Source organism: Manacus vitellinus, unplaced genomic scaffold (assembly GCF_001715985.3).
Source record: "Manacus vitellinus isolate BGI_N305 unplaced genomic scaffold, ASM171598v3 scaffold_19_pilon, whole genome shotgun sequence".
Classification (NCBI taxonomy): domain Eukaryota; kingdom Metazoa; phylum Chordata; class Aves; order Passeriformes; family Pipridae; genus Manacus; species Manacus vitellinus.
The window spans coordinates 8,007,388-8,031,177 of record NW_021939395.1 but is presented as its reverse complement, the minus strand read 5'-3'; the positions used below and the strand labels follow the sequence as shown (position 1 = coordinate 8,031,177).

At 41.4% G+C, this 23,790-nt stretch overlaps 1 protein-coding gene across 1 annotated transcript in view; it reads left to right on the top strand.

Annotated features, from left to right (window-relative positions):
• The first annotated feature begins 10,353 nt into the window (after window positions 1-10,353).
• Window positions 10,354-23,790, top strand: part of SH2D1A (SH2 domain containing 1A) — a 36,570-nt gene continuing 23,133 nt past the window's right edge. Inside the window, exons 1-3 of the mRNA XM_018070781.1 lie at window positions 10,354-10,575; window positions 21,455-21,518; window positions 23,490-23,625. Of these exons, the coding sequence (XP_017926270.1) occupies window positions 10,439-10,575; window positions 21,455-21,518; window positions 23,490-23,625 (337 nt within the window). The 5' untranslated portion in view covers window positions 10,354-10,438. The remainder of the gene's footprint in view (window positions 10,576-21,454; window positions 21,519-23,489; window positions 23,626-23,790) is intronic.

Here is a 23,790-nt window from a genome sequence, read left to right as displayed (position 1 = left end):
TTCAGCGTGGGGAAGAGAGACAGAGGAAAAGCAGTTTGCACTAACAGGGAAAATGCACTGAAGGGAAGGAAACAAATCTTGCCTGTGGGTGATAAAAAGGTAGATGCACATTATAGACTAGTGGGTGCTATTTTCTGGAGAAATGGTGATCTCTACTAGCAGGTGAGCAGGCTGCAGTGCTGAAGACTCATTGCATTGTTCCTGATGCTGCTCCAGGCTTAGGTAATTTCACACTTTCTCTGTGAAGAAATAATCTGCTGAACTAGTTTTACTGTATCATTTTCAGTGAATATAATTTAAAAATGTTTCAGTAAAACAGCTCCTTACCCCTTGAAGGAAACTGAGAAGTAGGAGGTAAAAATTAGTGGTCTAGTTTCATGTTATTAGATTTCCCTCAATCAAGGCAACAGTGAATATACTGCATTAATGGAGCACCAACTAGGTAGAACAAATGGATTGTGATTATTTTTCTTCTTTTAATGGTGTTACTATAAATACTTTGTCCCTACCTAGCTTTCCCATTGGAAGTGAAGCATGACCTTTAAAGAAAGCACATACTAATATCTCCATAGAAGTTTCAACTTCCTGTGACAAATTAGGAACGTGGGGACTTTTTTACAAGCATTGGTCCTTTATTCTTGAAGATAAAGGCAGATGAGTGTGTTACAGATGCTGAATTGGACAGGATTACACACCTATGATTATATTGTTACTACTGGGACCTTAGTCAAACTGGGGGCATTTCTAGGCTCTTAATAAAGAAAGACATGACTTGTTCCAGGGGGTAAAACTGATAAGAAAGGAATGGGCTAAAAATGTGATATTTCATGAAATTATCTGATCTCTAAGACCAGGAAGTTAAGAGAAATATTTCCACTGGCTTGTAGTCTGACATGGCTTAGTCAAGGAAAAAGCACATTTGGTTTGTTTTCTTTTCTTTTGCAGTGACTGTCCCCTTTTTCTGTGAAATGCAATATACTATTTAGAATTCTCTCATTTCTTGAGCTTTTATTTGTTTCTTCTTTTGTTTCCACTCTGTAATTTCTCTGTTGTTTTTCAACTAAAGTGTGTATGTGTTATCTTAGAGAATGGAAGTTAGGTTTACTTCTCTAAAATTTTTGTAAAAACTGAGGAAATTTTGGAAAAGTTCTAAAAAAAAAAAGATGATGCCCTAAAGTCTGCCAGGATTATTCTACTGTCTATTAGAAATGTTAGGTGAAAATACTGCAGGGAGAACAGTAAAAAGGGTGTTTCAACAACACAAGAAGGCAAGTATTTAAAGAAATATTTGTGTAAAAACTAATTAAATTAAACTAAAATCAGAACTGTATCTTGCTTTAAAGTTTGCCCTACAAAACCTTGGCGGGGGGAAAACCCCTTCATATTTGGTGATGAACTCTCTGAGGTGGGAAAGGTCAGAGATTTTCTGCCTGTTTTAGCCATAGAACAAGAGCAGGAAATTGAAGTCAAACACCTACATTTAGCAGCAACAGAATGATGTGCCTGCCATGGCCCGAGTGGCAAAGGGCTGGTACCGTTTCCTTACCTGGCACCAGTGTGGTCCCCGACTGTCCTGTTGGCACTGCATTGCTCCAAACCAGTGGGCTGGGGTCTCTCTGGAGGGTTGGGGTCTCCGGGGGGCTGGGATCTCTCTGAGGGCAGGTCACTGCAGCCTGGTGCTTGGAGATGTTCCTGGGCACATTGCTTTCTAAACAGAGCCCTAATGTGTTTTTTGGACAACCCTGAGCGTGCTTATGAATAGTTCATAGTAAAAGCTTCCATGGAGAACATAAAAAGCAATTAAATCTTAATGGCCTGATGTTTACATTTTTTGAACTACAGGTTGGAAAGCCTGAGTGCAAATTGTTCCGACACAGCTAACATTTTGCGGTGAGCGGATTTGTGGTATGCACTGGGAAAAAAAGTGTATCTAACCAATCTAGTCTCTCAGCTTTTCATGCACATTTTCCTTTTACCAGTAGAAGTGAGGGGTTTCAGTGATATTTTGGGGAACAATTCCCTCAGGAAAACGACTCTTTGTACCTGCATATTTAAGGTCTCAGGGAGAGGGGAGCCTGATCTCATCAGACAAGGAGGTCAGGATGAAGATGCTGTCCCCAAACACCATCAGAGTGTTTAGACACCATTCCCTCGGCAGCCACGAGGACTACACACAAATAAAACATGACTTAAGTGTGAAGTACTTTATAGTTGCTTTCAAAGAGCCATTCCCACAGGGGCAGCTGCCTTGTAGGGGGCTCTTTCTCAGACTGGGACTTGGGCTCACCTCACATAGACCTGCTGGCAACCTTTCGTGAGTATGTTATGCCAAGTCAAGCAGCAAGTTTCAGCTCCAAATAAAATTTCCCCTTAGACACTGGGGAGTATGACATTTTTGGTGCCTTAAGCTTTTTCTTACTCCCCTCTGGCCATTGCCATCTTAACTTGGGTGTTACCCACAGACCAAGAGACACATCAAGGGAGGCAAAAGCTTCCCTTTAAGCCTTGCAGACTGCGTGTCTTTGTGCCTGACAATTTTTTGTGTCTTAGAATAGAGTAGTAAGCCACTACAGAATCATAGAATAGATTCCTAGAATATCCTGAGTTGAAAGGGACCCACAAGCATCATCGAGTCCAACTTCTGGCTCTGCACAGGATGACCCCAAAAAAAATCACACTGTGTGTTTGAGGGTGTTGTCCAAATGCTTCTTGAACTCTGACAGGCTGGCATCACATGCACTCTTCTTCATCTTGTCCTTCTGGCTTACCTTGACCCTGACATGGAGGGGTCAGCCATGCCTGGGACCAGGCTTCCCAACCAGTGGGGCTGCCAAAGCATGCCAGCCAAGGGGAATGGTTTTCTGCAGGCATTTGCAGGAGCATGCTGGCTCTCAGAGGGTATCCATCTGGTACAGATTGAAAGCAGTGACCCAGAGCTGTGTGGATCCTCTGCATCACCCAGACTTCATATGCTTAGCTTCTAACCTTTGAAAAACCCACATCTGCCTTAGGGAACGTCCTTAAACGCACAGAGCTGTGACAGTGATACGAGGAATAAGAGTCTCTTTTGGCATGTAAATGTTGTTGTCTTGGGCAACTCAATTTCCTTTGCTCTTTTCTCTCACTGTATTTGATTTAGTCTGTGATCAATAGTGAAATTAAAAGGACGTGGGTTTAGTCCACCCACAGACTTTCACTGTGCTGCTTGGAGATGCCAGATCTGCAGGGTTCTGCTGATCTGCGCTCGAATGCTGGGTAGTCCTTGCCTAGAGATTGCTGCTCTCCAAAAAACCATGTTTCCTGTTGTCTGTCAAGAGAAGTTTCACTGGCTCATGCTCTCATTACAAGTGGGGCAGCTCTGCTGTTGATTTCAGTCAGAATAGGATTAGAACTACTGTAATCTTACTATCAGTGTAGGTTATGAGCTGATGGTACTGCCTGGCATTGAGTTCAATGCAAACTGTCTTGCTTGGGCTGAAGAAAAATAACTCTATAGCAGTCTTCTATCAGTGGGAAAAGATAAAGCTTAATGAGAGCATTTTCCAGGATCTGTCAGAAAAAGAAAAGAAATGTAATACACATAGGTATTTTATAATGCATAAGATCCACATGCATGTGTGTGTGTGTATACATGAACACAGCTTCAGTTCTAGTTGGTTTTGGTGGTTTTGTTTTGTTTTGTTTTTTTAGTACAGAAATGTAATTTTTCTTGTTGCTGAAGTCTGTGATGTAGGCCAGAAAAGCAAGCTGTGCCCAAAATACTAAGGTCAAACTTTCAAAGAACAATTAGTATAACCAGAATATGCTTTTTGGCCTTACTGAGATAGATTCTGTCTGTTTTGGTGGCAGCCTGGTGTGTGAAGTGGACATGCAATGAGGGTCACAGTCAGTGTCGTTTCTATACAAAGTACTCGGTGGAAGTGTGTGTGTGTATTTCTCTGTACTGAGACCAATGTAACATCACCACAACAGATTCTGAACAATTCATGAAATGAAAAAATCTGTCCTTAGTGCAATGAGAGAATACATGCTGGGCTGTACTGTACTATCTACTCCAACACTTAGTTTAAACCTGGTTAATAAACAACCTAAAGTTTAACACTCCCATCTGTATATTTTCCCTTTGTGTTGTTGCAGGTAGACTTATGATTGGAATCTCAAAATATTAGAAACTCAAGCTGGACACAGGAATGTGCACACAGAGCATTTTTATTTTGCCATGAGCAATATTTGGTTTCAGGGGAAGCCGTTTGCACATCACCACAAATTGATAGTATGGGATGATGAGGTGAGCACAAGTCATAAAAGAAACCTGGATTATACAATAAACCGGTCCCACTGGGATCAACTGGTACATACTGAACTCTGTATTTATGAACCTTCAGCACAGTGTCATTTGCCTCACTCTACAGCTGTATATTGGGAAGGAGAGACTTTGTTATAGACCAGAGGTTCCTATCAGGAAAGCAATTCCTTATGTGCTTCCAGGGCAGCAGAGACCCCTGTGCTCCTTGTGTGTATCGTCGGCACCGTGAGAAGCAGCTGGGCACTGCTGAATAAGATATCAGGTATGACAAAAATACACAGATAGGAAGGACCATTAAAAGCACTTTACCCTGTGAATTTTCAGAGTTCAGCGAAGCCTATTAGAGAAAAACCAAAACAAAATATTTGAGAGGTGACTTGACTCCAGGGAATAAACACATCAGGAAAAAATAATGGATGTCAAAGGGCTTTTTAACTTAACTCTGAAAAGTATAACATGATCCAGCGGGTGGAATCTGGAGCAGACAAATTCAAATTGGAAACGTGACCTACATTTTTAATAGTGAGTGAGATTAGCCATCAGAACAAAGTACTCACAAAGTAGTGGATTCTCTCCTGTTGATGGCTTCAAATCAAGACTAGGTACCTTACTGGGAGATCAGCTTTAGTCAAAAATAGTTATGCTTTAGTCAAACACATGTTACAGGGCTCAGTATAGAGGTAATTGGGGAAATGTAATGGTCTGTGGCATCCAGGAGGTCAGGCCAGATGGTATAATGATCCCTTCTGGCCTCAACCTCAGTGAATCTCAGAATGAATATAAATGCTATCATCTGGATGTGCATTTGAAATAATTGCAGGCAGAGATTAGACACGCAATTGCATATGGTTCAGAATTGATAAACTTTCCTCCCCTCCAGAACAAAGGCCCTTATTTATGCCTAATTACATGGTGCTGTTGTAATTCAGATAAATATCCGCTAAAAACTCAGATGGGATGTCAGCAAATCAATTTTAACTGTGCATGTGTGGTGTGGAAATCTAGTTTCTAAAGCGTATATTGAACTCCAGACTTGCTGGCACAGGAACGGATCCAGGAAGAGCTCCAACGTGGACATTTGCTCCACCCTGAGAGTATCCTGATGAGATTTAGACCTGTTGACTTTGAAGTTGATTCAGTTAAATCACAAAGATGTGGGTCCTGGGCTTCAAAGCATCTGGGTGCCTAATGCTGATGACTACCCGCCCATTGCCGAATTTTACGGGAAAGGGTTGTTGAAAGAGTAATAGCAAAAAATAAAAATGTTCCTGCTTCTATGAGTAGTTTTGCTTATGCTGATATTATCACAAAGAGCGTCTCTGCTTGTCAATGCACATGCATCTGCAAAATAACCCGGTGTTGCGCTGCTTCTGGAGAAGGAAGAAGTATGAACTATTAACGGGCAAAAGAAACCGCAATAAAACACAGATAACTTTTAATATGAATTTCACCATAATGCGTAGCTTTCAATTTTAGTGTTATCTCACTCACAAAGCATTCAAAACAACTGCACAGGTAAGCAGTGAGATTGCACAGAGGAAATAATATTTTTAAAGTTCAGTGAAATGTCGTCATTTCTGGTATGTGGGCATTTACCTGTGCTCAGAAGACAAATGTTGATGAGTACAGAGAGTTCCATTCATAAAGGTCCATAACCTTTTGTGTTCTCTGTTCTTCCCCAGAATCAATTCTGATTGATGACACCAAACACCCAGTTCCCAGGTGATGAGAAAGTTTGTTTTTTTCAAGTTCTGAGCACTGCACAGAAATTTTCAAAGCAGTTAATGTGCACCTTGAGGACTGAATATTCTGAGGTAAGGAGGTTTTCCCTAGGCTATACATTTAATTTGAAAGGGACAAAAGCCTGGATTTACAACTACCCAAAGATTTTAGCAGTTTTTATAGAATCCTAGAATTGTTAAGGTTGGAAAAGATTTTTAAGATCATCAAGTCCAACCATCAGCCCAGCACCACCACGTTCACCATTAAAATATGTGTACCATGTCTGCACATTTTTTTGAACACTTCCATGGTGACTCCACCACTTCCCTGGGCAGTGTGTTCCAATGCTTGGTCACCCTTTCCATGAAAAAACTGTTCCTAATATCTAATCTAAATCTCCCCTGGTGCTAGCTGAGGCCATTCCTCTTGTCCTGCCACTTGTTACCTGACAGAAGAGACTGACAGCCACCTCCCTACAGCCTCCTTTCAGGTAGTTGTAGAGAGCAATAAGGTCCTCCTTTTCTCCAGGCTAAACACTGGTTGGCCTTTCTCAATCTGAACAATGTGTTTGTCCTGGAGGATAAAGATGGAATCCACACCTACATCCCAACTTCATTTATTATTACTATCTTCCATTTTTCTGCTTTTTTCCCCCAAGCAACATACATAGAATGTATGCTCATGGCTAACATGAAGGCTGTACAAATATATGCTAATATGTGAACTTTAATCCAAAATTTATTTGGATTCTCCTTCTGCATTGATGCTCAGAACCTTACAGCTACTTGCACATTTGCTAATTGTAGCCTGCTTTTCCTAACCTCTTTCATTTCAGCTCAAAAAGGAAACACGATAATGGTGACTCTGCAGATACTCTAAAATAACCAATGTTTTACTGAATCTCAACCACTTTCTTATGTGAATAGCAAATCTCTCTCTGCAGATACTATTCTGTACAGTTATGAATATTTTGTTAGATTGCACTAAAAATGAAAGTGACACGAAATAATGAAAATCATATTTAGATTTAGCTGCGTTTTAATGTGGCATTTTACCAGCTAAATATTTTTGCAAAAACTTCGCAAAAGCTCTTGATTTTGAAGCTGCTTTTCCAGTAGTTCTACACAAATGGCATTTATGGTGATACTGTTGTATCAGCAAAACTACCAATGCAAGTATTTTGCTCTTTATCTTGCTTTATAGCCCTTTATACAAGGCCTTCCTGTAACAGTTCTGCAGTAGCATTAATTTCACAAAGGTCCTGAAGGTCATTCTTATTTTGAGTCAAACAACAGTATCCAAGAATTTTAATGATGCTCTTGCATTAGTGTTATCATATTCAGAATTGTTATAAAATTCAACAATGTATGAAAATGTCATTGCTAGGGATGAATGAAGCAGCTCATCTGAAAACGAAAGCCCAAATCTTTGCAGGTGTTCAAAAAACTTACAGTAATTTCACTTTGTCTCCCCTTCCTCCACTTCTCAGGTACTTCTACAAGTTCCGGTGCCTGAAATATCATCATAATTGATTTTTCTAGACAAAGGAAGTGCTTAGAGATAATTATCTAAACTTAAGTACAGCATTTGGTACAGTGCCATGTGGGAAATTATTAGCTAAAAGGGGAGATTAGTACAGAAATTGAAAAGTGAATAAGAATGCAAGAAGTAGGTGGAGATCAGGACTGAGGGAAGGCAGTAGGGCTTCCCAAGCATCAGTCTTGGGCCTGATATTATTTAACATTTCTTATTAATGATGATCCCATAAAAAAATAAGTGTGTGCTAATGGAATTTACCAGTGGCATAAGGGAGGGAGGCACTGTCACTACAGAGATGAATAACACTCTCATTTAGGAAGAACTTGAGTAACCTTGAGAATAGGATAAAATGGATGAAATTCAGAAGGATTTGACTGCAAGTCCATTCTTCTGGGTCTTCTTAACCACATTTCTACTATACCTGTGTGTTCGTAGGTAAGAAAAGACTAAGGAAGGGAAAATATAGACCATACAAAGCAAGGTATTTTCACCAGGATAATGAAACTCCTGTAATGATGCATGAGGCACATGTTAAAAATCAGACAGAACAGTGCACACTATTCACAAAATGATTCACTTCACTTTTGGGAAGCTATGGAAAATAATGATTAGAGTGACCATGGGAAGGTAGTGTGAGAGGAGTTTGGCAAAATGCATGCTGAGGGAGGCCGCTATAAATGCTGCATGGGAATAAGCTCTAGGAAGAAAAAACATCTATTTAAACTGAAGGACAACATTGGCACAAGAACAAATGAGCATAAATTGGTCATGAATAAATTTAGGGTGGAAATTGGAATCAGGTTTTCAAACAACAGAATAGCAATGTTCTGCAATTGCTTTCCAGTGAGAACAGTGGAAACAATGAAATAACAACAAACCCCAAGCTACTTTTAAGATGGACTTAAGTTTCTGAAAGGGATTATATGTGTTTGGCTAAGATAGCAGAGAAGTAGACTTGATGACCAAAGAGGTCTGTCTTTCTAAGCCTGTTTCTCATGACCAAATATTTCAGAGCACTTTTCAATGCTTCCTTCCTTCATGTATTTTTTTTGGATAAATTTTTTAGAATATACTGCAGGGACTGCTAGCTGTACTGATTTAGGGAAGGCACAGAACTGTTTTGTCCAGAATATATTGAATTCTGTCCAAACAAAACAAAGGAAGTGTCCAGTGTCCCATGGGGCTTGGTGCTTAAAGAAATCCTCATTTTCTGTGGAAGGCAATGGGGACAAAGTCCCAACAGGAGCAGCACCCCCTTGAGCCTCGATTCTCTCTTGTTTCCCTTATGCTCTGAGCCTGCTGCTCTGTTTTGTATTTTGCCTTCTAGACCCCACTGTGCAGATGCAGCAGTATGAAACAGGATGGCAAACAATACTTTAGATACATAAGATTAAATGGATAGAAACCTGGGCAGTCAGTGTGAGAACAACTGGATGCCAAGCTGCAGTGAAGATGGCTTGTCTGGGAGAAGAGTGGATTCCTCCAGCCTTGCTAGTGTGGTACAGAGCTGTGTTAGCATGTTATGGTTTCTTTCTTGCCCAGGAGGCACCTATGTCCTTTGGTTTGGTTTATCCTGCTTAGTGCCTCAGTTACTGCCCCTTGTTCCCAAATCCAGCATTTCCATTACTTCTTAAAAGCTGCATTTCCCCTAGTCAATGTGGCCATAAAGGGATTTGTATGGAAGCCTGGAGCTGGGGTTCAGTAGCTGTAGTTTTATGGATTTCTTACCCACACTAGCAAAATTGGATATTAACAGCTCTTTCACAGTAAGAGATGCTGCTTCATCCAAGTGCCTGATATGCAGGTTGGCTGGGTAATGTGGTGACTCCATGATTAGGAGAGCATCTCACAGTCAAAAGTTTTATGATTTTCTTTAGTTGAAATCTAATGAGGTGGGCAATGAGACCTGCAGAACTGAATGATTCTGGTTGGTTTTCCTCTCCAGCTAACTACACACATACTTTTTCTGAAATCAGTTGTTATTATTGAGAATAGGTTAAGAAATGGGAAAGTTAGATGAATCCCCAAGAGTACAGGTAGTTTGGAAAATGAGAAGAAATAGGGGCCAGCTTTACAGCTCGTCACCATCCACATTAATCACGTTTGCAGTAGGCAGCAGCTACTTTATGTGCAAATACTTTAACAACTGGTTTAAAAAATGAAGCAGGATGGCAGAGCCCCAAAGTTCATGTAAAGAGGGTAATGAACACCTGTGTATTGAAATAGAAAAGGGAGTTTTCAGTCCCTCTTCAGCTGAGGTTTCTGCAGCTTTCTCAGTCCCTCACTGAGGGACTCCTGGTGGGGCAAGAAGGCTCTTGGTGCCTGGTGGGGCAGCGACAGCAAGGTCAGCTCGCTTCCTCTACTGTCTCACCCCTGGGGATTTTAAAAACAGGAGGTTAAGAAATAATCCCTGCTTGAGATAATTCCCTTGGCCAGAGGAAAAAAGTGCCTGGTACAGCTGCTGACAGTGGTGCCCTGGTCCTGCCCTGCCATCCCCAACCAGGGCGACCCTTGACCCTGTGGCCGTCGTGTGCTTCACCAGTCCCATCCCTGCCGAGTGGAGCCACATGGCTGAGAGTGGCTGTGAAATGACACCTCTGTGGGAGAGCTGTGATGCTGTGAGGATGCTACAGCCTATGCAAAAGGAAAACGGAAAGGGGCAAAGGAAAAAAAACCCACAAAAATGCTGTGTTCGTTCCTCACTCTTCCCTCAGTGCTGTCTCGCCCCTTGCAGAGGCTTCAGAGGTGTGAACACATCCTGTTTACATCTGCCACCAAGACAGAGAGGCTGAGGGGAGCGCACGGCTGAGGCACAGTTGGAGGCAGCACCGTGCACAGGGAGAGCTCCCTGCGGTGGGAGACGGCCCCGGCATGGACACGCTGCCCATCTACCACGGGCGCATCACGCGGGAGGCTGGGGAGAAGCTGCTGCTGGAGGCGGGCGTGGACGGCAGCTACCTGCTGCGGGACAGCGAGACCATCCCCGGAGCCTACTGCCTCTGTGTGCTGTGAGTGCTGCCATCACCGCCCTGGGCTGTGGGCAGCCAGGGCACTGGGGCTGGGAGCGGGGTGCTGGGAAGGGCTGCTCAGGTGGCAGCTGATTTCCAACCTTCGCTTCCGCAATACGGGGGGTCCCCGCAACAGAACATGTGCTAATATTACCCTTTGCTTACATGTGTGATGCTTTTGGCTCCTTCATCTTTCTTAAGGCAGAGGGGTGTGTAAGGGATGTGGGGTCCTTTGCAGAGGGAAGAGGAGCAGGTTTTGCCTTGCAGAGACCACGGTTCCTATGGGCAAAAACAGAAGAAGAGAAAGCAGACCAGGAGCACATAGGATGGATGAGTGAGGTGCCATGGAGAAGTGCCAGGCAACTTGGCTTAGGATGGTGTGTACTGCCTCTTTGTGCTGGATAACCCTCTTGCTTTCTGCCTGCATTCTTCTGCTTCTTCACTGTGCTCCTGGGTGTTCTCAGCAACATCCCCAGTGTCCCCTGTCATCAGGGAGGGTAACGTGGAGTGCTGTCATCCACAACAAGCCTTTGCTTCAGGATGCTCTCAGTCAGGCTAAGTGTCCCATGAACCATCAGGTGAAACTACCTGTAATGCACATGAAATACTGATGGGTAACAAACTAAGTGGTAATGTTTCATGAAATGGGGTGAAAAGGGAGAGATCCGGTGGGATGGTCTGTCAGAGAGAGGATAGACAGGTTCCTCTAGGAGAGCTGGGGGACTTTATATTCATAGGACCTCATTTTAATGAGGAAATTTAGTTACCCTACTGTTGGCAAAAGTCTTGGAAGTCCTGATAGTGCTGTACCATTGCATTGGAAGAACAAAGATGTGTCTATCAAGACCCTTATGCTTTATTTCAGCAGGAGAAGGAACACAAGAGAAAATTTTTTCAGGTCCAGTACAAAATTAGCTAACAGGGGGAACTCAGGTACCTGGCAAAAAAAAAGAGAAGAAGAAGAAAAGTCCTAAGTCAGGTTTTCCCCAAATCTCTTGAATACACTTCCAACAATATGTAGTTAAGCCCTCGGTGAGCATCATTATCCCCCTGTTATAGACCAGTAAATGGACACATGCCAGGAGGTCATAGGCAATCGAGAAATCCACAGCCTTCTTCTCAGGGAAAGTCTTTGTGACAGAAGATGTGTTTTTTATTCTCTCATGAAACCAGAAGGTGAACCAAGATAGGTGCTTCTGCTAACAAATACCTTAATAACAAGATGAAAAATGGGAAATAAGAAGCATCTTGAGTTAAATGAAAATGGAATAGATATAGCAAGAAGTAAGGAGCGCTATGATTCCTATGGTGGGAATAGGTAATAAAAGCAGAATCTCTTTTAAATAGCCATCACAGGAAATGGTGATATATCACCTTCACACTCAGAAGTCATTCAGTACAGGTGAAACACCAAGGCATTAGAGAAAGGGTCAGACAGAGTGTTACAATGCTGAATAAAATAGAGAACACTAAAATTAGTCCACCATTAGTCTAAATCAGGATATAGGTATGTAACAAGGTCTTTCATCTGCACACAATCAAGTTGGGATTTTTTGCTATCTTAGTGGTAGTTTATGTCCTTCTAAAGAAATTTCATGAATGAAATAGAATATAGAAAATGAAAATAGGAATAAATTAAAGGTTTTCTAACTGTGAAGCTCTGCAATCTTTGGAGGAAAAGAGACTTCAGAACATAGATCCTCAATATTTATTTTGTACAGGAAATAACATCTTGGATAAATCCAGATAAAAAATTAAATGAAAAATATTACAGTGATTATGATCTTATGCAGACAGAAAGATGGCTGAAAAATGCTAGAGCTAAGCCTTTGTTCCAATGCTTGTTAATATTTCAATTCAAAGCATTATGGAAGAAATAGCAGATATGGTAAAAAACCATATCACACAATAACTTTGGAGACAGTTATTATAAAGATACCAGGAAAGGATCTCACACTGAAGATAGCAATGACAGTTTGAAGAAATGTGGGCTATAAACTAGAAAAGTGCTTTGACAGGTGAAGTTTACCAAAGCAGAGACTTTAGTGGAGAGATTAGAGAAGCAAAAAAGGAAGGCATGAGAAATATGTGTTCAGTGGAGGATGCTAAGCCTGGTTTTGGCAAAATAAGCTAATAGACATAACCTGTCCGAATTCCAGTGGGAACATCATGGGCAGAGATGGAACAGGTGGTAAGCATGTATGTGCATGGGAGCTTTGGTAAAAAACTGAAGGAAATGTGCAGTTGCTGTATTCACTGTTTAAGAAAAAGAAAATCAAAGAAAAATAAGTACCTCTCTGCTTTTTTATACTTTCTCCTAAATAATCATGAAAATTATTAGGAATAACAAAGTTATTCAGAAATTTACATTTTGGTTCAGAATCTGTGCTGAAGATCACTGTAAGAATACACAAATATAACAAGATCAGGCTAAAATTTATTTACTAGAAGTACTGAAGTGGTCTTTGAAACATCGTAAACAAAGCTGGTCATTCATTAGATATATTGCAATAAGTATTGGAGGTAAACAAAACATTTTGCATCTTTGCAACAGGAATTTCTAACAGAAGTGAATCTGTGTCATACAGCCAGGGATACTTCTATTGCCCCTAGAAAACAAAAAGAGAAAAATAACCCAGCTTTCCAAAATCAAAACATGTTCAGTCTGTCTTCTTTCCCCTCTCTCTCCACTTCTGTGGAGATGTGAAACAAAACAAACCTAAACCCCTGCAGCTTCCCAGTTCTAACCCATTTTAGTTAGTTTTTTTGTTTTGTTTTATTTTTTTTTATCATGGGGGAATTAAAAGGCATAGTTCTGATAAAGAGAAAAGAAAAATGTATCCATTTATCAAAAAAGTCATTAAGCATATATTTGGATGACACCTGTATGATCAGTTTGAACTTGCATAGGTGGCTGCACTTCCAGCTCCAGGTACAGTAATTGCCAAGTCCTGCAATTCCATTGCATTGTTTAGGCTCAAGCAATGTTTCCTTTTCCCAAGAAACTGCATAAATCTGTAATGCCACCATCACCACCACACCCTCCCCCTAGGACACCTCCAGAGAGCCCTGACATATTGTGGCAGCCTTTGAGCATCTTAAGGCACACGATAAGGACTGCACCGTTCATGGTCAGGCTCATTCACCTTTTGCTTTTCCAATTAAAAAGTGGAGCCCTGACCTTTAAAAAGGAGAAGAGTCAAAGACTTCATGAATCCCTTGTGACTGACACTGATTTTACAGGGCAAGCATAAAAGAGACAGGTAGTAGCATAAAACCTGACCTATAGAGATGGGTAACTGCAGCAGGCAGGACCCTGTTGGAGCATTCATCTAGAAAACTCTCCTTTCTCTTTTCTTTGTTTCTCCTGAGCTGTTGATTTATCCCCTTGAATGCTGCTTTCTGCTATCCAAAGCCACAGTGTGCACATGGTGTGCCTGGAATCCTTCAAAGAGAGAACGAATGTTTTTTTGGTGTGATTGTGGCAAAGCACAAAGGACCCCCTTTCACAAATATTTTAAGACCACAATTAAACTATGCATGGAAGAGTAGGAAGGTTCTGATTTGCAACTGTCTGCCCCTGGGCTCTTGCAATCAAGGGTGCTGCCTTCAGATTTTGGCAAAGATTTTAATACCAGATGCTCCCAAGGTCTTCATTGTATGAATATTATTGAATTGATAATATATACTTTAAGGATATTGTGAATATGTCAACAGAAGTACACAATCTTTTCCCAGGATTTTTTAGATTTGCATTGAAAAGCAAGGTTTTTTGCTGTTCCTGAAAACTGGGCTACAAGAAATGTATATGCTTTAGAAAACATACACGTTTTACCTGTAAACATGTTAGACACTACACACAGTACACCAGGGTTTTAATATCAAAAGCTGATTGTTCCAGGGAGCTTTCTTTACTGGTCTGGTTTCCTTTTTGCTCAATGCCCCATTTGACATTTTTAGCACCCTCAGAAATCCTCTGTGCTCACAGCTCCTAATGAAGTCAATGGGGGACACGGGGCCCACTAATGGTGACTAGTTTGAGAAGCAGCCTCTTAAACCCTGCCTGAAAAATGTATAAATAAAATGCCTGAGAGTGCCAAAAGCCCCATGTTCCTTTACAGATATATGAGCACACATGCAGAAACAAGCAGCTCATGCCTGAATTGGCAAAGATAAAGCATTTGTAGTTTGGGTTTTAAAATTCGTATACTTGAAAAATACTGGGAATGTTAGTAGTTGTTTCAGGGCTTTAAGTAAGACAAACATGACGTGCTTGTCAAACTGTATGTTCAGATGATTTGTTTGAGACCAGCCATTCACGTCCTGTGCTGCATTCAATTTGTGGAGAATAATCAAAAGCTGGAATTGAAAGCTATTTAGAGCTCTTGAAGCAACAGTAATGGCAACAGGGATAGGCTGCAGTCCTATCAGATTTTACGTGTGCTATTTTTTCTGTCGCTGTAACCGTGGTGCACAAGTTCAAGGCAACGTGCCGAAACTTTCTGATGCGGCAGAGGCATCAGCTGTGCAGTGTGAGGGTGTAATACAGGATCACAGCTTCAGCTTAGCGTTCCTTTTGTTTCCTATGTAATATTTTTGATAGAAATGGCAGAATAATTGCGTTTATTATAACACCGCACATAATAATCGTGGTAATTTGGAATGTAATTTGGAACAAAAGGAAGAACCCCTCGATTCAGTGTTGCTGTTGTAAATATCACACGCTGTTTTCAGCTTTGAAAAGAGTCTTCTATAGCATGACAGTGAATTTTACTGGCCTGAGTGTTTCAGCTTCCTGCTAATCAGTGAGTGTCGTGTTTGCTGAGCATGGCTAATGACTTTCAGATATTCCAATGGCATTCCTTGGAAATGTTGACAGCCTGAATCGTGGAATTTATGAAGTTTAGTTACTGGCCTGCCATAAAGTAATTTCCTTCTGTTCAGCATCTCAGGTTTGAATAAATTCTCATTTTATTTCTGAATTTGAAGAAATTCCTCTTTGAGGTATTGCTTTTGCCTGGTATCTCCTCATATCAGACCAAGACAAACCTTTCTCAGGCTACACACTTGCTCTTTAGGTAAATCAGCAGCTTTTCTTCAGGTGGTTCAGAGTGTTGAAGTGGTGAAGATACAGACAATCTTCCACAGAAATCTCTGCATAAGTTCAGAGACATTACACTGGATTTCACTTTCTCTCTCAAAGTTTTGTTAATTTCAGAATAATAAATCAAGATAATGTGTTTGCTTTACAGTGCTACAGCACTTACAGAAAGGTAATATTTGTTACTAATTCAGTATCACAGGTAAATTTTTACCACAAGAAGTGTTGGTAGGGGAATCAGTGACAGAAATCAGGGACAGAAATGTAAACTCAAGAGCCGCTGTGAGTGAAGCTACAGTGACTCTGTTGGGCTTTTCAGATGTAAACATCAGCTTAAACTCTTTTATTCACTCTTGCTGACATAGAGCTTGTATCTTGCACGTCATCTCAACGTGAATGTCATTTCTTCAGCTTGAGTTAGCTGATGAGTGGTAATTGCTAAGTTGTTGTGCCTTGATTGTATAGCTGAGACCTAAATAAGGAGGGAACCAGGCTGCTTGTCAACCAGAAAATGCAAATTCTAAAACAGAGCGAGGAGAAGCTTAAATAGGATTTTCTCCTATGTTAAATAACAAGACTTTTCAGCCCTTCTGTGATTACTAAACCAAGCAGGACTACAATAATTGAAAAGAAAAAAGGAAGAAAAAGAAGTAAGTTTAAGCAGCTGGTTGGATGACCTCTCATGCTCATCTGCTGTGTGCCATTGACTCCTCACTCCAAAAGCACTGAGTCCTCCAGCTTGTATAGGCAAAGGTCCCTTTTCTTTTCTTCCACATCCATCCCACCCAATCCCAGTCTTCCTTTTCAAGATGCCCAATTGCTAAATTACCTTCTCTTTTTTTCCTCACTAATCCAGGCCAGGCAACACATGTACATTTCTTGTGGCTTGAGATCATGGACACTGCTTAGCTGAGTGTTCATGGTACAGCCAGCCCAGACATGGTGATGCTAAAACTGCTGAAAATCTTTAGAGTGCCTCTCTTGCAGCCTAGAGAGCCACCACTGGTTTCAGAGAGTACAAGAGATACACCTTATTTAAAAAAAAATATTTATGTGTTACTTCAAAAATCGGGCACCCCCCCCAACAATTAGAAGTTGTTTTTTTTTTAGCATGGGAAAAACATTATTTTGTCTAACATGTCCCTTCTCTGATGCTTCTCAATTCTCCATCCCTAAATAGGCTGAGGCAAACACCTAAGAAATGAAATTTCAGTCTGAAATGCTGAAATGTGACAAAGTTATACTAAACTGAGCCTGGTCGGTGTGTAGTGCTCAGGACCTCTGTTTGCAGGCCACAGCACTGTCTGGTTCTTAAACAATGTTGCAAAGTGAAATTCCAAGGTAAGGTCGGGTTGCCAATGTGCCAGGTAAGAAGCTCTGACTGACATAATGCAATGACATTTGAAGAGAAAGCTACATACAGAGGAAGAAATTATGTCATTTATTGCTGACATGGCTTTCCCTTGTCTCTCTGTGTTTCTCACTCTTTATTTTTTCCATTTTGGACTCAGAAACGAATACAAATTAGTTTAATAAAATTTCCTAACTGAGATGCAAAATTATTTTAAAATATACCATGCAGCTGAAATGTCATGGTTAATTTTAATCTGCAGCATGTGGCTAATGTCCTTGGGCTGTTTCAATGGTGCAGAAGATTGTAATTATTCACCTGTTAAAGTAAATGCAGCTTTAACAAGTCTGATCACAGTTGAAAAGGAGGAGTGGAGAGGATAGGTAGACAGATGCTGCTTCAGTGGGTCATCTGTGAACAATGCCTTTGTAACTCTTTCAGAGGAATTATCTAGCTATAAAGGAAAAAAAGCCTATAATATAAAGTGGACTATTTCCTGTAATAGCAACTTTTTCTAGATTTTCCTTTGACAAAGTTTTCTGAATGAAGGTATTGCAACAGAGAAAGTGTTAGTGCAGTTCCCAGCCAGTATAACATATCCTTTCTTATGGAGATGAAAAATAAGTGACATGTCATAAAAATATCATCAGTGGTGACCAAAGCACTCTTTCATAAGTGCTATCTGATATTGTCCTTATAGCAGTGGCTGTTTTCTGCTTCCCCTCACCAGCATTTTGGCATTTTTTGCCTTTGATAAAAAATTTACAAGACCTTATTCATTAAGATGTTAATTCATGATTACTCCACTGACAGGAGAGAGGAGCTTCGCTCTTGTCAGTGAGGCTTGTGTCTGTCCTCGGGACAGGTGAAGGGACTGAGGGGCCCTTCACTGAATCTCTGCTTGGGCAACAGGAGCTGGTCCTCCTCCAAGATATGATGCTACACCACTGTCACTGTAAGAGTGCTCTCTGAGATCACACCACATATAAGGACATTGTGTCACTCTTGGAACTTTTTTTCTACCCTGAATAGAGTAAAATGTAGAAAACTAAGCTGTCATCTCGTGGTGGCTGGGGAATTTCTAATTTCCTGAGACCTAAGCTCCAGTAAATGGACTTTTTCACCTGCTTTTGCCTGTTGTTACATGTTTTGCTCTTTGGAAGGTAATGTTCTCTACGAGCTCAACTTTAACTTGTGTATTTAACTTTTAAGAAAAACACCTTGATCTTCCTTCAGCCCACACTGATCTTAGTTAACGTTGGGTAGTTTAAATCATGAAAACCTTTCTCATGGGAGGCCGTGCCCATGTAGCAGTAAAATTGGCTCGTCAAAATCATGTCATTTGTACGTGGCAGGTAAAAAACTCTTTGAAGTGGTAATGAAGTAAGTTCCTGCCACGACAGAAAGTTTTGATAAGATCACGTTCGTTGGGAGAGTACTTATCAGAAGAGCTGTAACTCATTTTGTGGAAACCAAGGTCCCAGTGGAAAGTGGTGAAATGGGAAGATCTAGCTGTTCACCCGCTCAAGAAAATGCATCCTCCTTCCTTTGCTCATTTCCTTTGAACAAGCAGGTGTGGATGCCGAGACCATCTCCCATCTACACACTGACTCTGTTTCCTGGTGGCTTCAGAGCAAAAACCACATGATAATGTTGTGTTTTTCAACTTAAGCACAGTAAAACCTTTCAGGTCTTTCAGGATTTTCTCCTCAGGGAAAAAACATGAACGTATGCCAGGTGAGCGGAGAGCTCTCGGTTGTCCCTCATGAGGCTGTGATAGCAATGGGATAGCAATACTCCTCCCATTCTCCACGCTGTGCTGAAAGCACCTGTGTTCCCAAATTCTTGTTCCTTTTTCTGTATCTCAGGGGCTTTTAATCTGAATTATCCTTTGTGCTTTCCCTGTGCTCAGTGGAAATATTTTGCATGGTAATTTTTTTAAAAATACGGGATAGGTGTCTATCTTACATCTCACCACAATTCAGCATTGAATATTACTTAATCTGACTTCTGTTTTTCAATTTAGAAAGCACTTCTGGCAGAGTCCTGAGAGCCATCAGACAGTTCAGAGACAGAGCAGCACCACAGCCCCCCAACCACTTCAACTCATGAAATCTCTTAGGTAGAGAAAACGATGAAAGAAACAACAGATGGTGGCTTTCCAGACAACTGAGCCATTTGTGAGAAAATCAGATTTTAAAGAGATTGAAGCAGTTGGAATGCTTTGGGACAACCAGGAACAAAGATGGGTAGTAGAATCATGGAATGGCTTGTGTTGGAAGGGACTTTAAAGATTATCTAGTTCCAATTCCCCCGCATGGGCAGGGATGCCACCCACTCGACCAGGTTGCTCATACACTTGTGCACAGTGTAGTATTAAAAACAGAAGGGAAGAGAATGAGTTTTAGATTCATGGATACTGATTCTGTTGGGTTTGAGGCTTGAAAAAAATCACTGTAGAGATGGTTAAATACCCACTTCAAAGAGATGGGACTAAATACCAGCACCTCTCTGGTATTTCCCAGTATATTATAGCCTGTAAAATCCTCATTTCCTTAACCATATATTGACTAGTGTGCTGCATACTTAGGTACAGGAAAGCTCCTTGTGATTTTTAAAACAAAATTAACATGAACATCAGGTACTCCTGAAAAGCTGGCAATACAGCCACAGATCTCAGAGGCTTCAAGAAAAGACCTGATGGTATGAGATTGTCTGAGAGCCCTAAAGGGAGAAATTGGATTCCCTGAACATGAACATACATCATCTAATGTCTTAGAGGGATGTGCTTTTAAGCAATTGGGCTTGAGCTGTGGCCTAAACCACCCGTGTCCATGGTGCCATGGCATGGACAGGAGAGCAGTGTTGTCCTTCCACATCTTTCCCTCCTCTTGCATCCATAACAGGTTGCTCACACCTCTTCACAAGGTCCACGTCCGTGATAGACTGCAGCTTCCTGGGGGAAGCAGTGGGGGAAGCAGTGGCAGCTGTTTTTCTCCTCAGGTTTCCATGAAATGAGCGTTGGCAGCCACTTTTCACATCTATCTGGTGGCATACAGAGAGTCTTGTTTCTGGGGGAATTACTTCCCAGGTTGAGCCTGAAGAGGTGGATGAAGCTGTGGTGGGATTGTGGGGCAGCATCAGTCACATTCCCATGCAGGAGGAGCTGGAGGGCACTGTCTCATCTGCTGAACAGGGAGCTTGTCCCTCCAGCAGCCCCAGTGGGAGTGAATGGCTTTGTGTCCTTCACCTCTGTATTTAATCATAACAGAAGTCGTGTGGTGGGGGCAGAGCTCGCAAATCTTGACATGCATTTTGCTCCCACTTCGTGGGGTTGTAACACAGTGCCAGCTGTTAACAACCTCCTGCTTGGGTAAATTATACCAGACACTGCTTTGCAAAGGTTGCTGCAATGACTTTTAGACAGGAATTTATCCAGGAGCCATGACACAGAGCGTAAGTAATTGCAATCATATGATATCTCTGTCATTGATGGTTTCTGCAAATTTTTAGTAACTGCTATAACACCATGAAGATTTGGAAAGAAATATAGTATTTTTCTGCTTTCTTAAAAATAGGAGTTGATGCTGAAATAGGGAATAGTCCCTGAAGTCCTGCTGGGTATTCATGTAAATCTATGTAGTATGAAATACAGTCTTTCTTATCTGATACCATCTAAACTAATGTTGCAGCCATGGAGCTACTATCAATTTTTTCTGTGTCTGACATAAATTTTTGGATATCCGTATAATAATCTACCATGTAAATCGTTCACTGGGTTCATGAGAGAAGCAAGACTGACTTTGGACATGAGCGTGTCTTGTGCTATTGGTGTATGACTCTTTATTATCAAAAGACTCAGATTTTAACAGAATGAAGATTCCATACTCTTATAAGTTTCCTTTCTCCATATTTGAGAGTTAGGAATGTACGGGCAAAGCAAAGAGTAATTAATTTACCTTCTTGTTGTGGGTCTGGCTTTCCAAGTCAATTATACTCATGATATTGCTTCTGTTAACATCTGCATTTAAATGAGTCACAGAACAGTAATGCTGTCAGCCAATAACACACCTTTTCCTCTTGCAGGGAAAGTACGTCTGCTGTGTGGCAGCAAAAGGAGGTCACTGAAAAAAAAAATTAATAAAAATGCTGAGGCAGGAATGAAAGCAGCATCACTTAACCTAAAATAACTGAATACTGCTAAACTAGATCTGAGTCAGACCAGTCCTTCTCATCCCAGAAGAACCCAGTAGACTGAATGCTGTGTCTGGCCAGTGGGTTTTTTATCAATTTAGCCTTTATAGGTGAATTTATTTTTAAGGGCAGGTTAGCAGATGAACTGACTCCCACATAACAGAGTGTAGCTCTTGTGAAAACTGTCAGGAAAAATGAGTAATAAATACATGTTAATTTTTTTTTTTCCACAGGCATCAGGGTTATGTTTATACCTACAGAGTGTCCCAGACAGAAACTGGATCCTGGAGTGCTGAGGTGTGTACTCCTCCTTTCTCTTCTGAAAATTTCTACATCTTGTCTCATATTCTTATAGATTTAATGAAATATATTCAAATTATTCATGTTTCTACATAGTCTGATTTTCATTGATGGTAATCGATCTTGAGTGTGCCCATCAGTAAGATGTCTTGGTGCCACTTCTGACAGTCTAGAATTCATAAATTAATTCCCTGTTTCACTTCAGCTGTTGCATAATGCAATAGTGCATTATTTTCCATCATTTTAAATGGCAAAAATATTTTGTTTTTATAACTTGACAAGCACAATCTGTTCCCTTCTATCCGTGTACCACTAATGTGGGAATATTTAAAGAAATTATTTTCAATCTGCATTGTTTTAAAGTTAATTTTGCTCCAGATCAATTCATCATAAGAGAAAAATATATACAGGGTAACCAAAACTTGGTACAAAATATGTTTTCACCCATCTGACAGGAAAACAGTAATTCTAGTATAGAAAAACAGTACTTGCAATACAGACAACTATTTGGGTTGATGGGATCAGGATGTTAACCTATATTTATTTTATGAATTTTTTGTTCTTTGGATGTACTCTGTGTATTAATTCATAATTACTTTCTGTTTGTATGTTAACGAACACTTATTACAAATATTATAGAATATCTAGACAAGGATAATTCTTTGGCCCTTATTATAATAGAATTGGTAGCAGTGTTCTGAAAGACAAAACTGTTTCTCAGGGTTACTCAAAAGCAGATTAGGGAGTGGAAGTGATTGACATTACTGTGGAGTAAACAATTCACCCTTGGGCCCAGGACTCTGTGCATCCTCTGCAGGAAAAGGTGCTGGCTACAAATCCATGATACCAACCCTCCCCTTAAGCAAACAGAAACCTTTAAGTAAATGTTGCCAAGACCACGCTGGCCTCAGCTGTTAGAAACGGCAGCACAGATCCAACTTTTCCCCATGGAATGTGCCTCCAAGGCCAACAGAGGCTCCAGATGCAGCTGATCCTTTCCTGTCTCTGCTTCCTTCCCTGCAGCTGTTTAGTCTCTGAGCAAGCTCAGGTCACGCCCATCTTTCAAGGACGAGGCAGGGAAATTAAAGCAGTGCTGGTGAAATCCCAGGCAGTGTGAAGACTCCAGCTGGTGCCAGAGAGGTTGGATTTAGCTCACAGCTGCTGGGTGAGAGCACTGTCCCTCCAGTGTGACTATGCTGGCAGGGCCTATGCTTGTCCTGCTTTGACTGTGGTGAGGTGTTATTGCAAGAATGCCCTGAAGGATTTAGCACAAATGCTGGATTTTTGATTAAAAGCACACGTGGTTTTGTTTCGTAGTGTTTGAAAAGTTGCTAATTTAGAAAGTAGAAAAACTCCCACTCTTAATAAATAGGTAACATTTAGTTGTTGTCTTTGTACAAGACGTAGGCAGGAATACTCAACACATAAGCCAGCACTGAATGCTCACAGAAGAGTTTGCAAAGAGGCTGTGTCCTTGCTGAAATTTATTGGTGTAAGGACTCCCCAGTAAGCCCTGGTAGCTCTCTAGGTTGTCTTACTGGTGTTTGCAGGCTGGAACTATCTTACTGATACATGCCCGGAAGTTATTGGTAAGGAGGTTAAGTCACTGGCTGTAGTAAGTCAGGGTCAGAAAGAGTGAAAGATCACTTGTGAGCTTGCCTAAGAAGCATGGGGTGGCAGGTTTGTCTTGTAGTGGTTCAGAAATTGTCCCTCTCCCAGCTTTACATCACTGTGCTGCTGGAGGTCGCTCGGTGCAGGGGGTCTGTGGTGCCCTGGGGAAGGGGGAGAGCAGTGCAGCTCCTTGACTCATTTTACGTTGGCACGTCAGGGGGTCTACATCCATGGCTGGCTACTTCCCTGTGGGCTGTGTGCATTTCTGAGGACAAGGCCCCTGTGCCAGCACCCCGAGCCCAGCACAGGCACTGGGCACCCAGCACCCCTCTCACCTCTCACCCTTTGACTTTGCAGACAGCGCCTGGGGTCCAGCGGAGGCTCTTTCGGAAAGTGCACAACCTCATCTCGGCCTTCCAGAAACCCAACCAAGGCATTGTAACACCCCTGCAGCACCCAGTCATCAACCACATGAAAGCCAAATATTCCCCAGGTACTGGTGGGGTGGAGGGAACCCCGTCTGCAGCTAAACAGAGCCCTCCATGGTGGCAGAGATGGAGGTCTTAGACTTATTTGTACGTTGAACTAGATAACAGAGTGACGTTGCCAAAAATGTACCCTAACTTTGTTCCTGTGTGATTGAAATGCTGTCAGTCAG